The sequence below is a fragment of the Panthera leo genome, chromosome D2 (genome assembly GCF_018350215.1).
Source record: "Panthera leo isolate Ple1 chromosome D2, P.leo_Ple1_pat1.1, whole genome shotgun sequence".
Taxonomy (NCBI): Eukaryota; Metazoa; Chordata; class Mammalia; order Carnivora; family Felidae; genus Panthera; species Panthera leo.
Window position 1 is genome coordinate 60,877,107 of NC_056689.1, and position 22,090 is coordinate 60,899,196.

General features: G+C 35.9%; 1 protein-coding gene and 1 pseudogene across 5 annotated transcripts in view; one reads left to right on the forward strand and one right to left on the reverse strand.

Moving 5' to 3' along the window:
- The window catches only part of NT5C2 (5'-nucleotidase, cytosolic II), a 101,269-nt gene that overhangs the window by 34,498 nt on the left and 44,681 nt on the right, over positions 1-22,090 (reverse strand). For all 5 annotated transcript variants that reach the window (XM_042908227.1, XM_042908226.1, XM_042908230.1 and 2 more), the window contains one exon: positions 13,843-13,916. In XM_042908227.1, the coding sequence (XP_042764161.1) occupies positions 13,843-13,916 (74 nt within the window). The remainder of the gene's footprint in view (positions 1-13,842; positions 13,917-22,090) is intronic.
- On the forward strand, positions 8,877-9,896 carry LOC122202645 (annotated as a pseudogene).

A 22,090-nucleotide genomic window follows, 5' to 3' on the forward strand; every position in this document is an offset into this window, starting at 1 on the left:
ATACATTTAAAATAGATAAAATAGTAAGTTTTATGTGGATTTCACCACAATAAAAAAAAAGGGAGGGAAAAAGGTGCTCTACCTTGTTTGAGATGTCTTTGGCAACAGCATACCAATAATATATAATATATAATACTTCTTACTTTAGATTGTTTCTTCTCCTTTAAATGCCACTAATGCCAGGGGCACCTAGGTGGCTCAGTCAGTTAAGCGTCCGACTTCAGCTCAAGTCATGATCTCATGGCTTATGAGTTTGAGCCCCACATCAGGCTCTGTGCTGACAGTTCAGAGCCTGGAGCCTGCTTCAGATTCTGTGTCTCCCTCTCTCTCTGCCCCTTCCCTGTTCACGTTTTGTCCCTCTGTCAAAAACAAATAAGCATTAAAAAAAATTTAAATGCCACTAATGCCAGTAAGTTTTGTGAGGATATACAATAGCTGACAGAAACATGACCTGAGTGGCCTGGACTTAAGTCCAAGTAAATATACCATGCAAAAAAAAATGTTCATTTAAATGTCAAGTAAGTTGAGTCAATTCCAAAAACAATAAAACAAGATCATTGAGGGCATCTACTATGCATGACAGGATAAGATGACAGATCAAAAGTCCAGGAATAGTTCTGCTAGTAAGAGGATAATCCTCTAATTTAGCAAAAACTAGTTTCTCTTAATTTCTTCTCTGGTACTTTTAATAGCTTTATTCTATCTTCTCTCTCTGCTTTGGGCTTGTAACTGCAAAACACTTAGTTTGAGATAATTGGATTTCATCCCTAGTGGCTGATAACATAGCCTAGAAAGGAGAGGAGGGCAGAAAAATTCAAAAGGAGAGTCTAACATATTTTCAATTCCTCCCAAGATTTAAAAAATGCACAATTTTAGAATTTTAACAATATCTAGAACGAAGTATTTACACAGTACTCTGTGTAAATTTCCTTACGTTTACTCCTAAAAATTAAAAGAAAAACCGTGTAAAATTATTTGTATTCTAAGGATGAGGATTATATTCAAATGCAAGACAATGACTTCTCATTGAGAGATTAGTAAATAATTTCTGTTCCTGTGATAGCTCGGAGCAGCATTAAGAAACAGAACTGACCTAGGTTTACATTCTAGCTATGAATCTTAAGCCAATTTCCACGTACAATTTCTTTTACCTCTTGACTTGGTGAACTATTTGCAAAACAGAGGCAATAATCCCCACTTCAGTGGGCTGTTGTGAAGAGCCCTACACTGTGCAGGGGCGCCAACTATGGATTTCAGCTCAGGTCATGGGCTCAGGGTTCAGAGTTTGAGCCCCGCATCAGACGCTGCGTTCAGCGGGGAGCCTGTTTGGGATTCTCTCTTTCTCTCCCTCCCTCCCTCCCTCCCTCCTTCCCTCTCTCTCTCTCTCTCTCTCTCCGCCCTTCCTGCATGTGTGCTCTCTCAAAATAAATGAACTTAAAAAAAAAAAGGTACACTGTACATAAAATATATTTTATAGCACATATAGTACATGCTTAATAAATATTCTCTTCCTCCTGACAATTTCTCAGAAAAATGGGAAGGACTGGACAGTGACCAACATCCATTAGTACTGAAATGGTAACAAAAAATAAGGAACTTACTGTTGGACTTACCAAAATGGCTCAGAACCCTAAAGGTGTTGGAGCTGGAAAAAAATTGTAATGTGCCTCTTTTTGGATCTTTGGGCTCAACAGGGGCAATAAAAAGAAAGGAAAAATAAGAAAAAAAAAAAGCAGACTTCTTGACTGAAAAAGGAAAAATCAAAATGATTTAAATGAACCATAGAGGGGTGCCTGGCTGGCTCAGTTGGCAGAGCATGCTACTCTTGGTCTCTGGGTTGTGAATTTGAGTCCACATTGGGTGTGAAGCCCAAACAAAACAAAACAAAACAAAACAAAACATGAACCAATCTAGAAATAATACATCTTCATAATTGTAAACCAAGAGTCATTCTATATTTGTGAAGGTCATTAAGTAAATATTAAATCCTCCGTGGACACATACACTCTCCCTTGGGGTAAAGACTTCTGAAAATTATACATATATAATTTTGATGTTAATTCCATGAAACTTGTTGCATATTAAGTCTTTCTTGCAACTGCAAAGGTCAATTACTTCCTTTCATTAAAAGAGTTTTTATTGTTTCTAAAAAGCAAATAATTTCCATGGTACTTATTAGAAGCATATCAGTGATACCTTTGTCATAAAGGAAAAAATTTAAATTTAAATAAAAACCTTTCTCAGAATCCATTCCTTCACCATGATCCTGCTAAATAACCCTTCACTAAAAACAGTGCTTAATTTCTTTTTTCTGTAAACATAATCTGATGCCAAATACTTTGACATTTTAAATCTATTCAGAAAAAGAACTTCAACTTTCTATTAAGTTCATGATCATCTGTAATACTCACAAAGAAAATTCAAAAACGAAGGAGTGATTAAATATTCCACTGCTATCTGTCCAACATTTCAGGTTTTTCCACAATATATAGGAATATAAATGAGTTTAAGGTTGATATTCTTCTCCTTATTCCTTAGAGTTTCCTGTATAGCTTGAGACTGGTATATCAATACTTTGGTATCACTGCATTCATCATTTTACATACATCACTATTTCCTTTAAGGCTTATACCAACAGTTTACCCTCCTTCCCCCCCACCCTGCCCCCCGCAAACACACACACACCTTCTTTTTCTTAAATGACTAACATCAATCACACTGCTTTTTCTACCACCTCATAGTCTCTAAGGTTAAGATAAAAATAAGACTAGGCCTAAACTCTGAATGTGTGGGACTTAGCCTTCAAAACAGAAATAGGATTATTCTGACTCGTTTACTCTTCGATCACTTCTTACATCCAAATTATTCTAATTTAATAGCTATTGGCTAACATTTGCTTGTAAAAGAAACCACATTTTGCAGATTAGCAGTCTGTCAGATAGTGAACTACAATCATGAGGACGTAATAGCAGTTACTTTAAGTTACTCACTGAATCAGAAAATAATTTCTCATTTGAAACCTCAGCAATAAATTTCTGGATATAATATTATAAAACTAAGTAATTAGAATACTAAAAGCAATAGAAACCACAGGTCCATTTATGTCTGTTTGCCACTTGAAAAATGAACAAGCAATAAACAACCTAAAAAAAAGTCAATTCTCCCTTTGCTTTCCATTTTTACTATTCTGTCCACTATTAACAAAAATAAATTCAGCAATATAACATTTTTAGCAGTCCTCTATACAAACAAAAACAAGGAAACAGAATTCACAAATAGTATAACTTTACTCCCTTCATTCTATGGAGGGGAAACAGCTAGGTTAAAAACAACTTTCTTGCTCTTTCATATGTCCAAAGACCTAAATCTTTTTTGGCTTGATTTGTCCTGGGAAATGCAATCATCATTCTGATCCATCTGTCTGAAACATTTCAGCAGAAAAAGGCTAAAAGATTGCTCTCAGATAAAGACCACAAACACAAAATCTGTTGTCTAGAAAGCACCTACATTAGAGCAACTTAATAAAATAGAAAACAAAAGCACCCAGCAGGTCTAATTGAGGGAAAAAAAAACCTTAAGAGAAGGGAAAAGAAAAACATATATCTGCAGAGGAAGACAAAAATATGCAAAGGACCAGTTTCTGATACACATCATGTGTATTTTTTTTCATGTGCATTTTTTATAAAAAACATAGTCCACCGCTGGTGAATGGCAAAGCTAATATAAAAGACTCAGTATTATCTAGAATCTAAACAATGACTTTCATATATATAACTTTTCTGTACTTGGTATACAAACTGGTTAAAGCATAATTAACGTACATACTCCCAGTAAGAGAAAATGTTAATCTACAGTATTAGATAAAGAGCTAAATACCAATACTGGCATTAATTTTATAGGCAGATCTCAAGATTAAAATTAATTTAGGTCCAAGACAATCAGGAAAAATCAGCTTATGTCAACAGGTTAAGTTCTTCATTTTGGGAGTTTTAAAAATTTTATATAAAAATGTCGATCTTACATAGAAATTCTATAAATAAACTAATAAAAACATTAAAAATGTATAGCTTGTGGGGTGCCTGGGTGGCTCAGTCGGTTAAGTGTCCGACTTCGGCTCAGGTCATGATCTCACTGTTCGTGAGTTCAAGCCCACGTCAGGCTCTGTGCTGACAGTTCAGAGCCTGGAGCCTGCTTCGGATTCTGTGTCTCCCTCTCTCTCGGCCCCACCCCTACTCATGCTCTGTCTCTCTCTCTGTCTCTCTCAAAAATAAATAAACCATTAAAAAAATTGTTGCCCCTGTTGAGCTCCTTTCCCTGCTCATACTGTCTCTGTCTCTCAAAAAAAAAAAAAAAAAAAAAAAAAATGCTAAAAAAAAAAAAATTAAAAAAATGTATAGCTTGCTTTAATTACAAGGACAGCTGATGATAAACAAGATCTACGAAAGCTTGCATTCAGATGAGATGAAGATAATGAGGTTCCCATCAGAATGGATTATGCTACTGAACACTCTATGACACATTTCTTTCAGGGAAATAAATGTACCAAACTACAAGCAAAATCATAAAATTTTCTAAAAGTAATAAAAGTCAGGCAATTATTTCTATTTAAACAACCAACCAACCAACCAACCAACCTGGGGCGCCTGGGTGGTTCAGTCAGTTAAGCATCCCACTTCGGCTCAGGTCATGCATGATCTTGTGGTCTGTGAGTTCAAGCCCAGAGTCAGGCTCTATGCTGACAGCTCAGAGCCTGGAGTCTGCTTCGACTCTTTATCTCCCTCTCTCTCTGCCCCTCCCCTTCTCGCTCTCTTGCTCTCTCTCAAAATAAATAAATAAACTTAGAAAAATTTTTAAATAGTAACAATTCCTTTAAAAATCACCTTAAAATTAAATCTCCCTCATTCTCATGCATTCACTAAAACTGAAAGCTGGTAAGTTCTTAGCAGGAGAAAAAAGAAATCAGTAAAACTGATAAACCTCTTGCTAGACTGAAGAAAAAAAAAAAAGACACAAATTACCAGTATCAGGAATGAAAAATACAACAGTACTACAGATCTTACAGATATCAAAAGAATAATAAAAATATAATGAATATTATGCCAATAAATTTAAAACTCAGTGAAATGGACACAAACTATCAAAACTGATTTAAGAAGAAACAGAAACTCTGACTAGCCCTATGTTTAAAAGTTGAATGCATAATTTAAAAACATTCCCACAAAAATAACTCCTGGCCCAGACAGTTTTACTATTAATTCTATCAAATACTTAAGGAAAAAATAATGTCAATTCTACCCAAACTTTGAGAAATAGTAAAGGGGAACAATTCCCAAACTCATTTTATGAGGCCAGAATTATACCAAAACCAAAATTCAAGAGACATTACAAGACAACTATAAACCAATGCTCCTCATGGACAAAACGCAAAAATCCTCAACAAAATAGCAGCAAATCAAATTTGCCAATACATAGAATAGTACTTAACCAAGTGGTATTTACTCCAGGAATGCAAAGTTGGTTTAACATTCAGAAATCATTCAGTGTAATTCATCCTTGGATCTTCTCAACAGAGGCAGAAAAACATTTGATGAAATTTATCACTCATGTTAAAACTCCCAGAAAACTAAGAATAAAAAGAAACTTTCCAACCGATAAAAAGCATTTACAAAAAACCTACAACTAATATTATACTTAATGGTGAAAAACTGAACATTCTCTCTCCCTAAGATCAAGAATACAGTAAAGAGGTCCATTCTCAACACCTCTATTCAACATAGTACTAAGGTTTTAGTGCAAGAAGGCAAAAAAAAATTTTTAGTAAGATATAAAGATTAGAAATAAAAGTGATTTGCAGATAATCTGATTATATATGTAGATAACTCTAAGAAGTGTATAAAAGAACTACTAGAATAAGTGAATTTAGAAAGTTACAAGATTCAAAGACAATATACAAAAATGAGCTGTTATTTCTAAATGCCAGCAACAAACTAATAGAAAATGAAATTTCAAACACCATTTACAACTACATAAAAAATAGGAAATACTTAACAGATAAAAATGTATAAGACCTTTATACCAAAAAAGATGAAACATTGCTAAGAGATACTAAAGAAGATTAGGTAAATGGCACAATGTATCATGTTCCTGGACTCGAAGACTCAATGCAGTTAAGATGTCAATTCTCTACAAACTGGTCAAGAAATCCTCTTGGGGTGCTGGGTGGCTCAGTTGATTCTGGCTCAGGTCATGATCTCATGATTTGTGAGTTTGGACCTGACATCAGGCTCTGCACTGAGTGTAGAGTCGGCTTAAGATTCTCTCTTTACCTCTCTCTTCTCTCTGCCCTTCCCCTGCTGCACGGTTTCACTCTCTCAAAAACAAATGCATAAACTTAAAAAAAAAAAAAAAAAAAAGAACTTCTACAACTCAACAAAAAAACAACCTGGGGCACCTGGGTGACTCAGTTGGTTAAGTGTCCGACTCCTGACTTCAGCTCAGGTCATGATCTCACGGTTCATGGGTTCAAGCCCCACAACAAGCTCTGCACTGACAGTGTGGAGCCTGCTTGGGATTCTCCTCCCCCACCCGCCCCTCCCTCGCTGGCGTGCACGCTCTCTCTCTCAAAATAAACTTAAAAAAAAAAAAAAAAAAAAAAAGATTGCCTTTTTAAAAAAATTTAAAAATAAAAATAAAAGGACAAACAACCCAATTAAAAGATAGGCATCTGAATAGGCACTTCACAAAAGATATTAAGTAGCCAATAACCACATGAAGATTTTCAACATCACTATTTATCAGGAAATACAAAGTAAAATCACAGTGATAACACTACACGTTCATCTGAATGGCTAAAATTCAAAGGACAGACAATATCAAACATAAAAAAAGCTTGGAGCAAGCAGAATTCTCATGTTTCCTGGGTGAGACTTTAAAATGGCACGACTACTTTGAAAAACCATTTGTTTGTTTCCTATAAGGTAAACATATAATCTGGCAATTGTACTCCTAGGTATTTACCCAGAGGAAATAAGAATATACACCCACAAAAAGACTTGTAGTATACTACTGTTCGTAGCAGTTTTATTCACAGTAGCCCAAAATGAAACGACTCAAACGTCCATCAACAGATAAATGAATAAACAAATTGTATACAGGTATCCCCTACTTTTTGAAAGTTCAAGTTATGCCACTTAACCTTGACAAAGGACCTATATTTGTACCTGTTTTTGCTAACTGAAATAAATCTGAAGAGGATTTTTGCTTTTATGAAAAAAGCGAAAAGCAAAACTGGCATTCAGCATTTGTTTTGCAGCCAGCCCTTGCAGAGGCAGTTCATACCACAAGCACCAAGAGTGGCTCCGTGACACTCCTTCCCTGTGACTTAATATCTTAGCATCAAGCCACCATGACTTTCAATTGTGTCTGTAAGCTACTGTGCTTTAGCTCAATTTATTTTGTGTATTCATTAGCAACATGTGTTTTACAGTATCAGAAAAGCCTAAGAACAGTTACTTTGAGGATCTGGAAATGCCCCCAATTTTCTTCCATATAAATTAAGGGTAACTGTTTCTTCGCTTTACGACATTTCAGCTTACAAATAGTTTCAGAGAACACTCTACTTCCGATAGCAGGGAAAACCTATGCACATGCAATGGACTACTACTTGGCTTCCTCCTCCAAAAAAAGTAAAGTTTAAAGAGAAACAGGATAATTTTATAATGCTGACGGGTTAAAATCACTAGTAATAAGACTTACTGGTATTATGGTCTGAAAAGAATACACCATTTCTGTAGTATTCTTCACAAATGTGCATAATACATCATGTGAAAAAACATCAGACAAACCCAAATTGTAGAAGATTCTACAAAAGTATCTAACCAAAAGTGTCACAATAATGAAAAACGGGACTGTCACAGAAGACACTAAGGAAAAATGAGAACCAAATGCAATGTGGGATCTTAGACTGGGTTAAAGAATATTAGTGGGAAATTTTGCAAAAACTGAATAAAGGCTATATTTCAATTAGTAGTATTGTACTAATGTTAATTTCTTAGTTCTTATAATTGTACTGTGGTCAACTATATTAAATAAGAGGTCACCATCAGAAGAGAATAGAGGCTGGGGCATCTGGGTGGCTCAGTCAGTTGAACATCCAACTTCAGCCTACATCATGATCTCACAGTTCATGGGTTTGAGCCTGATGTTGGGCTTTGTGGTGGCAGTGAAGAGCCTGCCTGCTTTGGATTCTCTGTCTCCCTCTCTCTCTGCCCCTCCCTGCTCGCTTGCTCTCTCAAAACAAAACAAAACAAAACATTAACAAAAAAAAAAAAAGAGAAGGGGTGCCTGGGTGTCTCAGTTGGTTGAGCATCTAACTTTGGCTCAGGTCATGATCTCACAGTTCATGGCTTCGAGACTCACATCAGGCTCTGTGCTGACCGCTCAGAGCCTGGAGCCAGCTTCGTTCGGTTTCTGTGTCTCCTTCTCTCTCTCTGGCCCTCTCCTGCTTGCGCTTGCGCTCTCTCTCTCTCGGTCTCTCTCTCAAAAATAAATAAACTTTAGAAAATCTTTTTTACAAGAAGAGAATAGAAGCCAACTATTATTTTTGCAGCTCTTTCATAAGTCTAAAATTATTTCAAAATAAAGTTTTAAAATGTTGAGGGTAAGAAAAAAGGAAGAATGAACTGCTTACTGACAGACAAAAAACATCATCAATGCATCACAAAAACATTATGTTGAGCAAAAGAGGCCAGACACAAGAGTATATACTGTATGACTCCATTTATATGAAATTCTGAAAAGGGCAAAATTAATCTACAATGATGAAAAGCCCTGAGGCAAATGGCAGGGTAGAAGGGAGAACTGACTTCAAAGAGGCAATGAGGGAACTTTTTGGAGTGATGGAAATATCCTTTATCCTAATTGTGGTAGTAGTTACACATGTATACATTTTGTCGAACTAAATCTATATACCTAAAATGCATGTGTTTTATCATATGTAACTTACTATTATTTTAAAATTAAAAACATAAGTTCATATTTAAAAGTATTCCACTTGGCCTTTCCTTTCAGCAGTGTGCAGCAGCAAGATGGTGCAAATTTCCAAGAAGAGGAAGTCTATTGCTGATGGCATCTTCAAAGCTGAACTGAATGAATTTCTCACTTGGGAGCTGGCTGAAGATGGCTACTCTGGGGTTGAGGTCCAAGTTACATCAACCAGGACAAAAAATCATTATCCTGGCCACCAGGACACAGAATGTTCTGGGTGAGAAGGGCTGGCGGATCCGAGAATCGGCTGCTGTGGTTCAGAAAAGATTTGGTTTTCCTGAGGGCAATGTAGAGCATTATGCTGAAAAAGTGGCCACAAGAGGTCTATGTGCTATTGCCCAGGCAGTCTCTGTATTACAAACTCCTAGGAGGCCTCCTTGTGTGGAGGGACTGCTATGGTGTGCTGCGATTCATCATGGTGAGTGGAACCAAAGGCTGTGAGGTCATGGTGTCTGGGAAGCTCCAAGGACAGTGGGCTAATCCATGAAGTTTGTGGATGGCCTGATGATTCAAAGTGGGGACCCTGTTAACTACTACCTTGACACTGCTGTGTGCCCTGTGCTGCTCAGACAAGGTGTGCTGGGCATCAAAGTGAAGATCATGCTTCCCTGGGACCCAAGTGGTAAGAATGGCCGGCCCTAAGAAGCCCCTGCCAGATCATGTGAGCACTGTGGAACCCAAAGATGAGATCCATCCCACCACCCCCATCTCGGAACAGAAGGGTGGGAAGCCAGAGCTGCCTGCTGTGCTGCAGCTGGCACCCACAACATAACAGGGTCTCCTCTCCTGGGCAGCTGAACCTGGAGTTTGGATTTTGCCCTGTAAAGACCTGTAATAAAATCTTTGAAAAAGAAAAAAAAGTATTCCACTTGAATAGTGCATATTTTTATGCTGGGTAAACAAATACTGTGATTTTTTTTTTTTTTTAGTTTTTAATTAATTAATTTTAAGTTTTTATTTTAATCACCCAGTGCTCATAACAAGTGCAGTCCCTAATCTCCATCCCCTATTTTACCCGTCCCTTCCTTTATCCTCCTCTCCTCTGGCAACCATCAGTTTGTTCTCTAAAGGTAAAAGTCTGTTTCTTGGTTTGTTTGTTTTTCCTTTGCTCATTTGTTTCTTAAATTCCACATGAGTGAAATCCTATGGTATTTGTCTTTCTCTGACTTATTTCACTTAGCATTATATGCTCTAGCTCCATCCATGTCATTGCAAATGGCAATATTTCATTCTTTATGATGACTGAATAATATTCCATTGTGTGTGTATGTGTGTGTGTGTGTGTGTGTGTGTATACACACACATATACACATACCACATCTTCTTTTTCCATTCATCAGTCGATGGACACTTGGGCTGCTTTTCATAATTTGGCTATTATAAATAATGCTGCTATAAACATAGAGGTGCATGTATCCTTTGAATTAGTGTTTTTGTATTCTTTGGGTAAATATCTAGTAGTGTAATTCCTGGATTTTAAGTTTGAGGAACCTTCATACTATTTTCCACATTGGCTGCACAGGTTTGCATTACACCAATGCACAGGGGGGATCCTTTTTCTCCACATCCTCGCCAACACCTGTTGTTTCTGTGTTTTTTGTTTTAGCCATTTTGACAGGTGTGAGGTAATATGTCACTGTAGTTTTGATTTCCATATCCTTGGTGATGAGTATGTTAAGCATCTTTTCATGGGTCTGTTGGTTACCTGTATGCCTTTGGAGAAATGGTTGTTCATGTCTTCTGCCCATTTTAAATTAGATTATTTGTGTTTTTATCGCTTCTCGGCCTTTTGGCTAAAATCAAGTGTAGATTATTTGTGTTTTAGATGTTGGGTTTTATAAGTTCTTTATATATTTTGGATACTAACCCTTTATCAGATGTCATTTGGAAATATCTTCTCCCATCTAGTAGGTGCCTTTTAGTTTTGTTGACTGTTTTCTTCGCTGTGCAGAAGCTTTTTATTTTGACGTAATCCTCATAGTGTATTTTTCCTTTTGTTTCCCTTGCCTCAGGGGACCTATCTAGAAAAATGTTGCTAAGGCCAATGTCAGAGAAATTACTGCCTGTGCTCTCTTCTAGGATTTTTATGGTTTCAGATCTCAAATTTAGGTCTTTTTTTTTTTTAAGTTTTTTAATTTATTTAAGTTTTTATTTTAATAAAGTACAGTGATTCTTAAACTGACATATTAAAACCTACGTACCCAAATTGTTCATTCAATATATATTTTTACTGGGCACCTACTACATGCCAAGTTTGGCAACACATCGGATATAAACGTGAAAAAGAAAGCCCTTGCCCTTGAAGAACTCACAAGCCAATGGGGAGACAGGCAAGCAAACAAGAGCTGCAAATGATATATAAATTGCTCTCAGGAAATGATGTACTAAGGTGTCAGGACTACAGAGAAGACAATGTCTCAGATGAGGTTTCAGAAAGAATACAGATCCTTTCCAAGAACTTATCCTGTGAGGCTATTACACTTATTCCAATGATGTTTATCCCAAAATACTCAAAGCTTTCAAAAAACACTTCTTTTAATCTTGTCTCCATACTTCATGGCACGTTGTTCTGGTGAAAAGTCCTTAGCACTTCAAGGGTGTGAGGTTTTTTTAAATAACAAGTTATTCTCAGATAAATTTAATGTATACCATTCTGGAAAACAGGTGACAGTATAAAGCCAATAAACTTGTTTCCCTATGTGCTTTATGAAGGCAGCACCATAAGACTAACAATGTTTTTCATCCAACATTGAACTACTGAAATGATGTACAGTCTCTCAAGGGGGACTACTTAAAGTAGGCTTAATTCCTGGTTTGTTTGTTTAAGGTGAGGAGCTTATTAGCACTTTGAAATTATACCTCACTATAAACTGTCATTATTCAAAATGATTAATTTAAACTTATCATATACATAAACAGGTGTGTGTGTACACGCACTCACACATATAAATGTATGCTTAGGTTTGAATCTCAGTTCAGGTATATCACAGCTAAACTTCCTTGGACAAAGTCCTTAATGTCTTATCATCTGTAAAATGAAGACAATAGCAGTATCTGCCTCGTAGGGTTTTTGTAATATTAAGTAAATTATGTGAATGAGATAATCCATGTATTAAATGAGATAATCTATATAGAACATTTAGAATAGGGCTCAGCACATAATAAGCACTTAATAATTGTTAATAATTCATATTATCTTTATATATAAATATATTAGTGTCTACAGTAAGAGTAAGCATTAAAATATGAAGTCGGATTACAAAAAAAAAACAAAAAAGCAAATAAAAAGAAGAAATTATAAGGTATCTTTAAAGTTTAGAGACTAAGATTCAGTAACTTCTTCATTAAACAAGAAAATTTGTTTTTTCAATATTCTGTGGGAATAACTATATTATCTCAAAGCTCAGTAACAAAACGTGTCTGGAACCTACAGGTTTTCAATAAATCAAATTGAAATCAAAACTATTTCAATACATTGAGACTGTCTTAATAACCAAGGGGGAAAAAAATCTGTCACTTTTGATCCCATTAACTTCTATCTCTGTTTTAGGTAATATCTCGCCATTCCTTTCCCTTGAAAGGTAAAATTCTAGAAAGGGGAGAGATTGTAGGATTTTCTCCCAATTTGGACAGAAAGATCTACCCTTAGAAAGTACAGTATTTCCACCTGCTTTCTGACAAGTGCTCCTAAAAATGTCTGTGTCTAATTAAAAAATATAAAAGAATAAAAATGCTGTAAAAACAACTGTAAGGCAATAGAAAATCAAATAAATAACAAAGAGTATAAAGGAAAGAAAGGAAAATTCAAACCAAGTCAGTGTATATTTTTAATATATAAGTTGTCTGGTAGATGTCATGGCCACATCTATGTGTCAATTACCTATAAACTGCATGTGTTCATTTTTGCATTATTATATTATTATAACATGTATTTATTATTATTCATTTACTAGCCTAAACTGAACATCAAATTGAGATATGAGATGGAACTCAGTTTTCTAATACTGTTATATGAAAGGTTTCTGAAGATAAGTGAATTTATATATTTTAAGATTTTTGCATAAAGACAGTATTTTTTAGAGAAAATTTCTGAAAGATTCTTTTCCAGGTGTCATGGCAGTACACACATGCATGCACATACATATATGAATATGCACTCAACTCAGTCCTCCACCCCTACTACTTCTTAAATTAAATGACATTTTCACCAGATGCAAATATTTCAATAAAAACATCCTAAGTTCTGAAAAGATCTTGCAACTAATGACTAATACATTGATTATTTTAAATATATATCAGAGACAGGAAGGGAGAAACAGCACAGTGCTGTGTTTAAAGTCTATCTGATAATGAACAAAGCGAACAGCTCTAATTTTTAAAAAAGTCTTTACATAGCATATTTGCAATCCATTTGTCTTAAGAATAACATTAAACATTTTAGCTGATAAAAGTTTTCCTTAGGTAGAGCAAAAGATACAAAATTCCATCCGTGAAGAATAGTTCAATAAAGTAAAAGCCAAAAGTGCCCTAATATACACATTAATGTATAATGTCACTGCATTATTTCTTACCAGGGTATCTAAAGTAATTTAGCTCTACTTATCTTTACCATCTAAATCTCAAGGATAACTGGTAATTTCAATAGTCATAAATATCAATGGAAAGAGCTTTGATAACAAGAGCTTCTGGTAGCTAAATATATGATTAAATCAAGGAGTGTTTATTAATTGCCTGCTGTAGACCCACTGTGTTATGTCTAAACCAGAAGTTCTTAAGCAATCAAAAAGTGCTACTCACCAGCAAGTGTGTAATCCATATCAAAACCAAAACACTTTATTTTTTCCATGGCTAAACTTCGGTTCACAAACACCCTAAAACAAGGAACAAAAAATAATATCTCAATTAATACTGAGACAAACCAAAAAAAAATTCCTAATTTAATGAAATTATTTGGCTATCTTTCTAGATTTTTTCTTCACTTAAACACCAATACTTAGATTCATAAAAAAAATTATTCAAGTCTTTCTTATACCATAAGTGAAATCAGGTAGTATATGGAAAAACATGTATTTTCTTATTGTGTCTTGGTGTTAACAATGCCACGTGAAGATTTCAGAGAAGATTTCTCCTTTTCTAAGTCTGACCCACCAAGATAAGTTTATGCCTGAGATTTTATAATACATTCACTCATTCATTTGTAATTTATTTAATAAGCAGAGGCTCATTTAAAGCCTACCATGTGCCAGATACTAAAGATATAAATATATATAGATTCATTCCAATATTGAATGCCTACTTTATCCCCAACAAGGTACATGATACACAGTGAACAAAAGAGTACCTGCCCTCATGGAACCTCTATTTTAATTTGCAATCTCTATCCTTGAGGAAATTCAGCCTAGCAGGAGAAAGACTTATACACAAATAATTTTAGCAATTCAATAATTGCTATACAATAAGACAGAGGAGAGACAGCACCAGTTCTTTGGGGACCAGAAGAGATGTCTGAGCTGAATCTTAAGCAATCAGTAGAAGTTTTCCATTTGGACAAAGCAAGAAAGGCAATCCAGGCAGATTAATCAGGCCAGGACAAGGTTTATAGTGAACTATAAAAACATTTACAGTGGCTGGAGTTGAGGGAGTTTGCTTTGGTTTTGCTTTTCCGTTTGTTTTTGCAAAAGGAGGTTTTCCAGAAGGTCAGGGGTAGGAGGGAAAGGGCAATAAAAGCTATGAAACTAGAGGTACCTAGGTGGAGCAGCAGGTTAAGCATCAGATTCTTGATTTAGGCTCAGGTCAAGATCTCGTGGTTGATGAGACTGAGCCACGCATTGGGCTCTAGGCTGACCCTGTGGAACCAGCTTGGGATTCTCCCTCTCCCTTTGCCCTTCCCCCGCTCTTGCTCTCTACCTCAAAATAACTAAATAAATATTAAAAAAAAAAAAAAGCTAAAAGGTTAGGAATCAAAATCACGAAGATTCTGTATGCCACGTTAAAGTAAGGACTTTATTGGGCAGACAAGGACAAATTACAGATTTTGAGGAAATGAAATAATCAGTTTCAAATTTCAGAAATCATTTTTGAAGACACAGGGAAAAAACTGTAATAGCATGGTAAATCATCAATCACCATGATGATATTCTGGGGTAAGTTCTAATCATTTCTGAAAATAAAAAAATCCTTTCCATCTGATCCCCAGCTTGATAGCCTCTTATTATCAAACCTTTTCTTTGCCTTCATTTTATAAGTAACTGTGAGAAATAAGAATGCTACAAATCACCTAGAAAAATTGATAAAAATAAAGATGCCTGGTCTGGGCTCCCCTATTAATGACGTATAGGTCAATAATCTCCCAAGAGGAGAGACTGTACCAGGGGATACAAAAGACTCCACTGGGCACAAAAAGAAGATACTAGATCTTCTACTGATACTTCATCACTTAAAAATGTTGAATTTACGTATGTTTTCTACTATATATAAGTAAGGACAAGAGTACAGGAAGGGATGAATGTTCTGCATTTTAACTGATGGGATACTGAAGAGTTTGGGAACCAATTTTAGGCAGTGATATTTTGAATTAAAAAAATTTTTTAAGTTTATTTATTTTGAGAGAGACAGAGGCAGCGTGAGTGGGAGAGGGACAGAAAGAGAGGGAGAGAGAGAGAATCCCAAGCAGACTCCATACTGCCAGCACAGAGCCCGATGCAGGGCTTAAACCCACGAAACTGTGAGATCATGACCTGAGCCGAAACCAAGAGTCATACACTTAACAAACTGAGCCACCCATGTACCCCATGATTTTTTTTTTACTCTTCAGCAACTCATATATTACTATTTTAAATTTTAACAGAGAACTTTTCCTCTCATCTCAGAACGTATATATATGAATTCTAAATGCAGCTCTATAAAACCCTTAGTTCCTGAGAACTAAATCCTGAGAATTAATGCCAGTATTGGTATTTAGCTCCTTATCTCTGTAACACTGTAGATTAACACTCTATTTCTCTAATGGGATTATGTACATCAATTATGCTTTAACTACTTTATCTACTAAGTACAGATGAGTTGTATATGAAAGTCATTGTTTAGAATCTAGGTAATACTGAGTGCTGTATATTAGTTTTGCCACTGACCAATGGTGAACCATGTTTTATATAAAAAGTACCTATCAGGCCTATTAATAATTCATCTCTTACCCTAAATTATTGTAAAAATGTTCTTTGCACATGATGTATATCTAAAACTAGTCCTTTGCATTTTTGGCTTCCTCTGCAGATACGTATTTTTTTTTTTCCCTTTTCTTGGGGCTTCTTTTCCCTTAATTAGACCTGTTTGGTGCTCTGGCTTCCTATTTTAAGTTGCCTTAATATAGGTCCTTTCTTATGGATAGGAGGGGGACAGACGACTAGTGGGTAGCTGAAAGATACAAGGAACTACAAGATAAATGACACCCATCCAAATTTTTTTTTAAATTTTTTTTTTTTTAACGTTTATTTATTTTTGAGACAGAGAGAGACAGAGCATGAACGGGGGAGGGTCACAGAGAGAGGGAGACGCAGAATCTGAAACAGGCTCCAGGCTCTGAGCTGTCAGCACAGAGCCCGACGCGGGGCTCGAACCCACGGACCGTGAGATCATGACCTGAGCCTTAGTCGGACGCTTAACCGACCAAGCCACCCAGGCGCCCCCCATCCAAATTTTTTAAACACCCCCATAACCACAAATATATCACCAAGACCCTTCCACCACTTCATCAAATGTCACCCTGCTTTTACTAATAAAAGGATCTACTTTATCATCACCTTTTCCCAGTTACATAAATCCTTCTGAAGGCAGCACAAGAGGGAGAAGACACAAAGTAATGATTCTAACTCTGGAAACCAAATGTTGCCACTGAAGCTTAAGCTTTTCAAACACACTCTCCGTTCAGGCCAGAGGCCAACTGCATCAAATCCTTGATCAGAGCCCAAACAGCTGACATGCCTAAAATATTCTATGGGAATTCAGGCAGGAACGGACTGGGAAGATTATTCTTCCTTGTGATACAACCCAGGAGGGATATACGTTGGGACACATAATAAAAGAAACAGCTTTGTTTCTGATAGAAGAATGATGTGAGCCGGTTTCAGACAGAGCTAAAATCACAGGGAAAAACCCAGACTTTGCTAATATCGTTCAATCAGTGCTAAACGTAGAAAGAAACTACCAACAGACCCAGCAAAATAGCTTACCACAGTTTCTTTCTTGGTCAGAAGAAAAATTAAGCCTGTACTCCTCATCACATTTTTTTAAGGATACGAAGATCATAATGCCCCTTAAGGATTATCCATACAAACTCTTGGAATCACATATATTGGGAATATTAAAATCTATTGTTTTGCCAAAATAATCACTGCTAAATATCCATCAAATTGCACTCTTTCCTCTTTGATTAACTTGTCACTTTATTCAATCAGCACATTTGTTGAAAGCCTGGTACAAGGCTGGTACCACTATGTGACATATTCCCAAAGCTGTTCTTGAGGGAGTAGCCTGAGTGAGAAAAGACTTTTTAGATGCCTAATCTTAGGAAATAAGATGTCCTATGAAGATCTTCCACCAAATACCCCTTTTATCTTTCCTTTTTCATTCAAAATAAGTAACCTCATTCACAGAAACAATTCCTGAATTTAAGAAAGAAACCATCACTTCTGTCTCCCCTTCTCATTTCTATTATGAAACAAAAGAAAAACTTCACATAGATTTTCATCTCTTCTTTCCCTAACTTATGCTATAAAAACATGGGAGGAAAAGGCAATAGGGAATTAAATCTAATTCATGTGCAAATATCTAAAGTGTATTAAGTAAAGTTATAATGACAAAAGGGAACAGGTGGATCAAAGAAAACTATAATAATATATATGCTAAGATTTACAAAGATCATAAACAACCAAATGCTCAAAGTATGCACTGACTTCAGAAGAGAGGCAGCCTACAGCCAGAAATATCATGTCTCCAGGATACAGTCTTCAAGAGAAACAATCTCTTGGCCTCAAACTAATCACTATTCTTTATTACTGTAACCAAACAAAGTATTAGGTATTGTATCAGTTAAAAGACTGGGTCACTGTCCCACCATATATTTATAACAAAAAGATAATACCTGCTTAGAGAACTCAAAAATTTCTATTGGTCCCAGGACCTTGACTCTATCTTTGCCAATGTCAATTTACTTGTGTCACTTTTCTAAATTATTAACCAGTGGAACACACTCCACTGTAGAGCTCCACTTCAAGAATGTGAATACAGTTGTGAAATTAACTTTCCAAAGCTTGCTTTAAATAAAACACAAACTCTGCATTCTAGAAAGTGTGACTGACCTAAGCATCCAACCTTACAATGCAATTATGAGGCAGAAATTCCTACATAGTAAGGCATTTGCAAGATACAGATTTGAGCATTATCAAGAGAAATGATCTTTAGGAAAGAACACATAGGAGCACTATAAAACCAGGCACAGATTTCAACAGAAACACAAATAACAGCTTTTATCATCATATTCCACTACAACAAGGCATAAAACTTAAAGAAATTCTATCCAAGTAAATATAGATATTAACCATAAGAAATAAGACTAATTGCTTTAAGAACAGAGATCTAATATCCTCATGGTTAAGGAACGTGAACATGCAATTTACTAAATTTGGAATTTTGTAAATAGCAAACTCTTAGTGGTTTTGAGATTTAACTCATAATTCAAAGCAGCATTACCTCATCTGTCACTGGTTGCCGTTCTGCAATGTGTGAAACTATGAGTCAATTAGTTCTTGAAGTCACATAACAAAATTCTTCTTCAAGTCCCTAGTACAATTTATTTTTGTGTAACTTGAACCTAACTTCAAAAAGACTGTTCTGGTCTGAATCAAGTCCCTCTAACAACACGTATCTTCTGAGACAGTGTTGGAGAAAACTCTTCTGTGTCTAATTTAACTTGTCATTGGATATCACTGTTGCCCCGCACAAATCCATTTGGAATAGAGTTTCTTTGGCGATGGTGAACTTTATCCCTAGCTCCTCCCCCCACCTACGAGTCACAATTTCCTGGCCAAGGGCCCAACAACAGCTACTGCAACAACAAATGAGACTAAAGATACAAGTACAAAACCTTGGGTATATTTTGGTTATGGGTTTGTGTAATCATATACTCAAAGTCTGTTGCAATCAAAGAAAAGAAGTTACAAGTGCTTTTTTGAGAGTGCAAATTTAGATTATGAACCAATGTCTCTCTGTGAGTGACTATGTGTGTATGTTTACTTAATAAAAATATGCTACAGTGTGGATTTCTGCTGAAAATCTAATTTAGTGTCTTTCTTCCCAAATTAGTTTCTATTTCTGCTTTTGGCATTCTCATTTTACCACTCAAACCTAAAATCTAGTTAATATCTTTTTACTCTTTCCTCTCCCTCAAATCCATATTATCTCATGTGCCTTAATTTAAATTTTCAAATGTCTATGGAATCCAGATCATCCATTTCATACTGCTAACAATTTGTCCAGGTCCTTATTAACTCATTAACTCTTAGCAATCACCTATGAATTGCTCTGCCTGCACAGTAATGGCCAGATTGACTGCTTTCAAGTAGTGTTACCCAAAGAGTGGTATGTAATCTACAGACGAATGCTGGCCTGTGAATAGTCGTTACTAACCCATGACATGACACATACAGAAATCGCAAGTATTTAGAAACTTTTATAGCAAATGTGAAAATTTTACATTTGTTGAATGTAATAATAAAAAATGTAGGGGTGGGTGCCTGGGTGGCTCAGTCGGTTAGAAATCTCACGCTCTCTCTCAAAAAACATACATTAAAAAAAAAAAAGTAAACTTACACATCTCATTTTCCTAGTAATTCATTTTTATTATATTTTATAAACGTATACTTTGACAAGATTGGAATTAAAACAAAAAAAAAAACCTGGTCCCTCATCACTGATAATTTAAGAAGCACTGTCCTAAAGCTCAAACTCCTAAAGCCCATGTTGCTTTCCTACTTAATATTAATAACCTTTAGACATTCCTCCCTACCTACCCAAACTAACACATGTTTCTGTATGTTCCAGGAGTTCAAAGCTTTTTACCATCTTTCCAAAATCACTTTTATCTCACGTTGATCCACATCATGCAGCTTTTGCTCTAATAATCAAAATGAACTACTTGCTATTTCCTAAAGGTGCCCTGAGGCTTTGTTTATGCTGTTCCCTATACCTGAAATGTCCTCCTCAGTTATCTCTAATTTTTCAAGATGCAACAATCTCAAGTGATTTCTTCAAGAAACTATTCCGGCTATGCCACAGAACTATCTGACAGTGATGTTTCTGGGTCTCAGATTACTTTTGTACTTAGTGAAAGAGATTATAAAGTTGTAATCCATGTAAGAGGTTTGAATATTCAAATATTATTTTGGCATGTAGTATATTTTGTCACATATATAAAATATATGGGTAGTTCTCTTATTCACTAGATTATAACCTTTGTGGCCAGGATTTACTAACTTCCCAAAACCTAGCACAGGGCCCTGTAAAGAATAGAGACAATATTTAACTGAGAACTGGGTTTCTTTTGGGGGTAATAAAAGTGTTCTAAAATTAGACAGTGGTATTGGTCGCACAACTCTGACTATCCTAAAACCACTGAATTGTACACTTTAAAAGGGTGAATTGAATGGTATGTGAACTATATTTCTATAAAGCTGTTATTTAAAAAACATAATGCCAAGACCTGTCTTTGTCTCTATCCTTCAATAAAAAGTATGCCTGGTGATATAATATATATATATAGGTAAGAACTTTCTAATTTATGAAATGGAGTCCTAAAAACTGATATTCAAATACCACTCCTATACAGACACAACAGAAAAATTGGGGACTAGATTTTAAAAAAGCAAAGATCATTTAAGTAATATTAGTTTTTGTTTTCATAAACTTCAGCCATTAATCTACTAATTTATCTGAATATTTTCTCTAAGGAACACCCTAAGGAGGGATACACTTTATTTATCACTTTATGCCAGAAGAACAGCACCCTGTGATTTAAAAGTATGAACAACAAGGACGCCTGGGTGGCTCAGTCGGTTAAGCAACCGACTTCAGCTCAGGTCATGATCCTGCAGTTCATGAGTTTGAGCCCCGCATCAGTCTGTGTGCTGACAGCTCAGGGCCTGGAGCCTGCTTCAGATCTGTCTCCCCCTCTCTCTCTGCCCTCCCCAGCTGACACACGGTCTCTCAAGAATAAATAAACATTTTAAAAAATTAAAAAAAAAAAAAGTATTAACAACAAGGGGCGCCTGGGTGGCTCAGTCGGTTAAGCGTCCGACTCTGGCTCAGGTCATGATCTCACAGTTCAAGAGTTCAAGCCCCACATAGGGCTCTGTGCTGACAGCTCATAACCTGGAGCCTGCTCTGGATTCTGTGTTTCCCGATCCCTCTGCCCTTCCCTTGCTAGTACTCTGTCTCTCTCTCTCTCTCTCAAAAATAAATAGAACATTTTAAAAAGTTTTTTTAAATATTCACTTTTCTTATTCAAATACTCAATAAAAAAATGTTCCAGGGAAAAGAAGTGACTATGGTGGCATGCACAGAGCAAAATTAAAGATGATTAAAATTTAAGAGGCCATCAGTTGTAAAACTCACCCATATTATATGCCACTAAAAGCAGGGTGTGGGGGTGGGTGGAAGGGATGCCCAAGAAAAGTTAGAGCCTCATAAAGCTACAATACCACAGAGCTATACCCATAATATGAAGAAAAAGAAGAAATAAATCTACAGCACTGAAGAAACACACAAGAAAATTTGTACATCTCAGCCCTGACACAGTCTAAAGGCAGGGGGGAAAACCTCCCTTTGAGAATTTGAACAGTCATGTAGTAAGTTTGTGGTCCACATTTACATTGCTAGGATGGTTAATATTGCCTTTAGGTGACTGAAAGAAATGAAATCATCTGGAAGAACTCAACTTAATTCTAGGTGGTATATTGCTAGATGCAGTCCAATTTCAGAGATGTTTAGATGT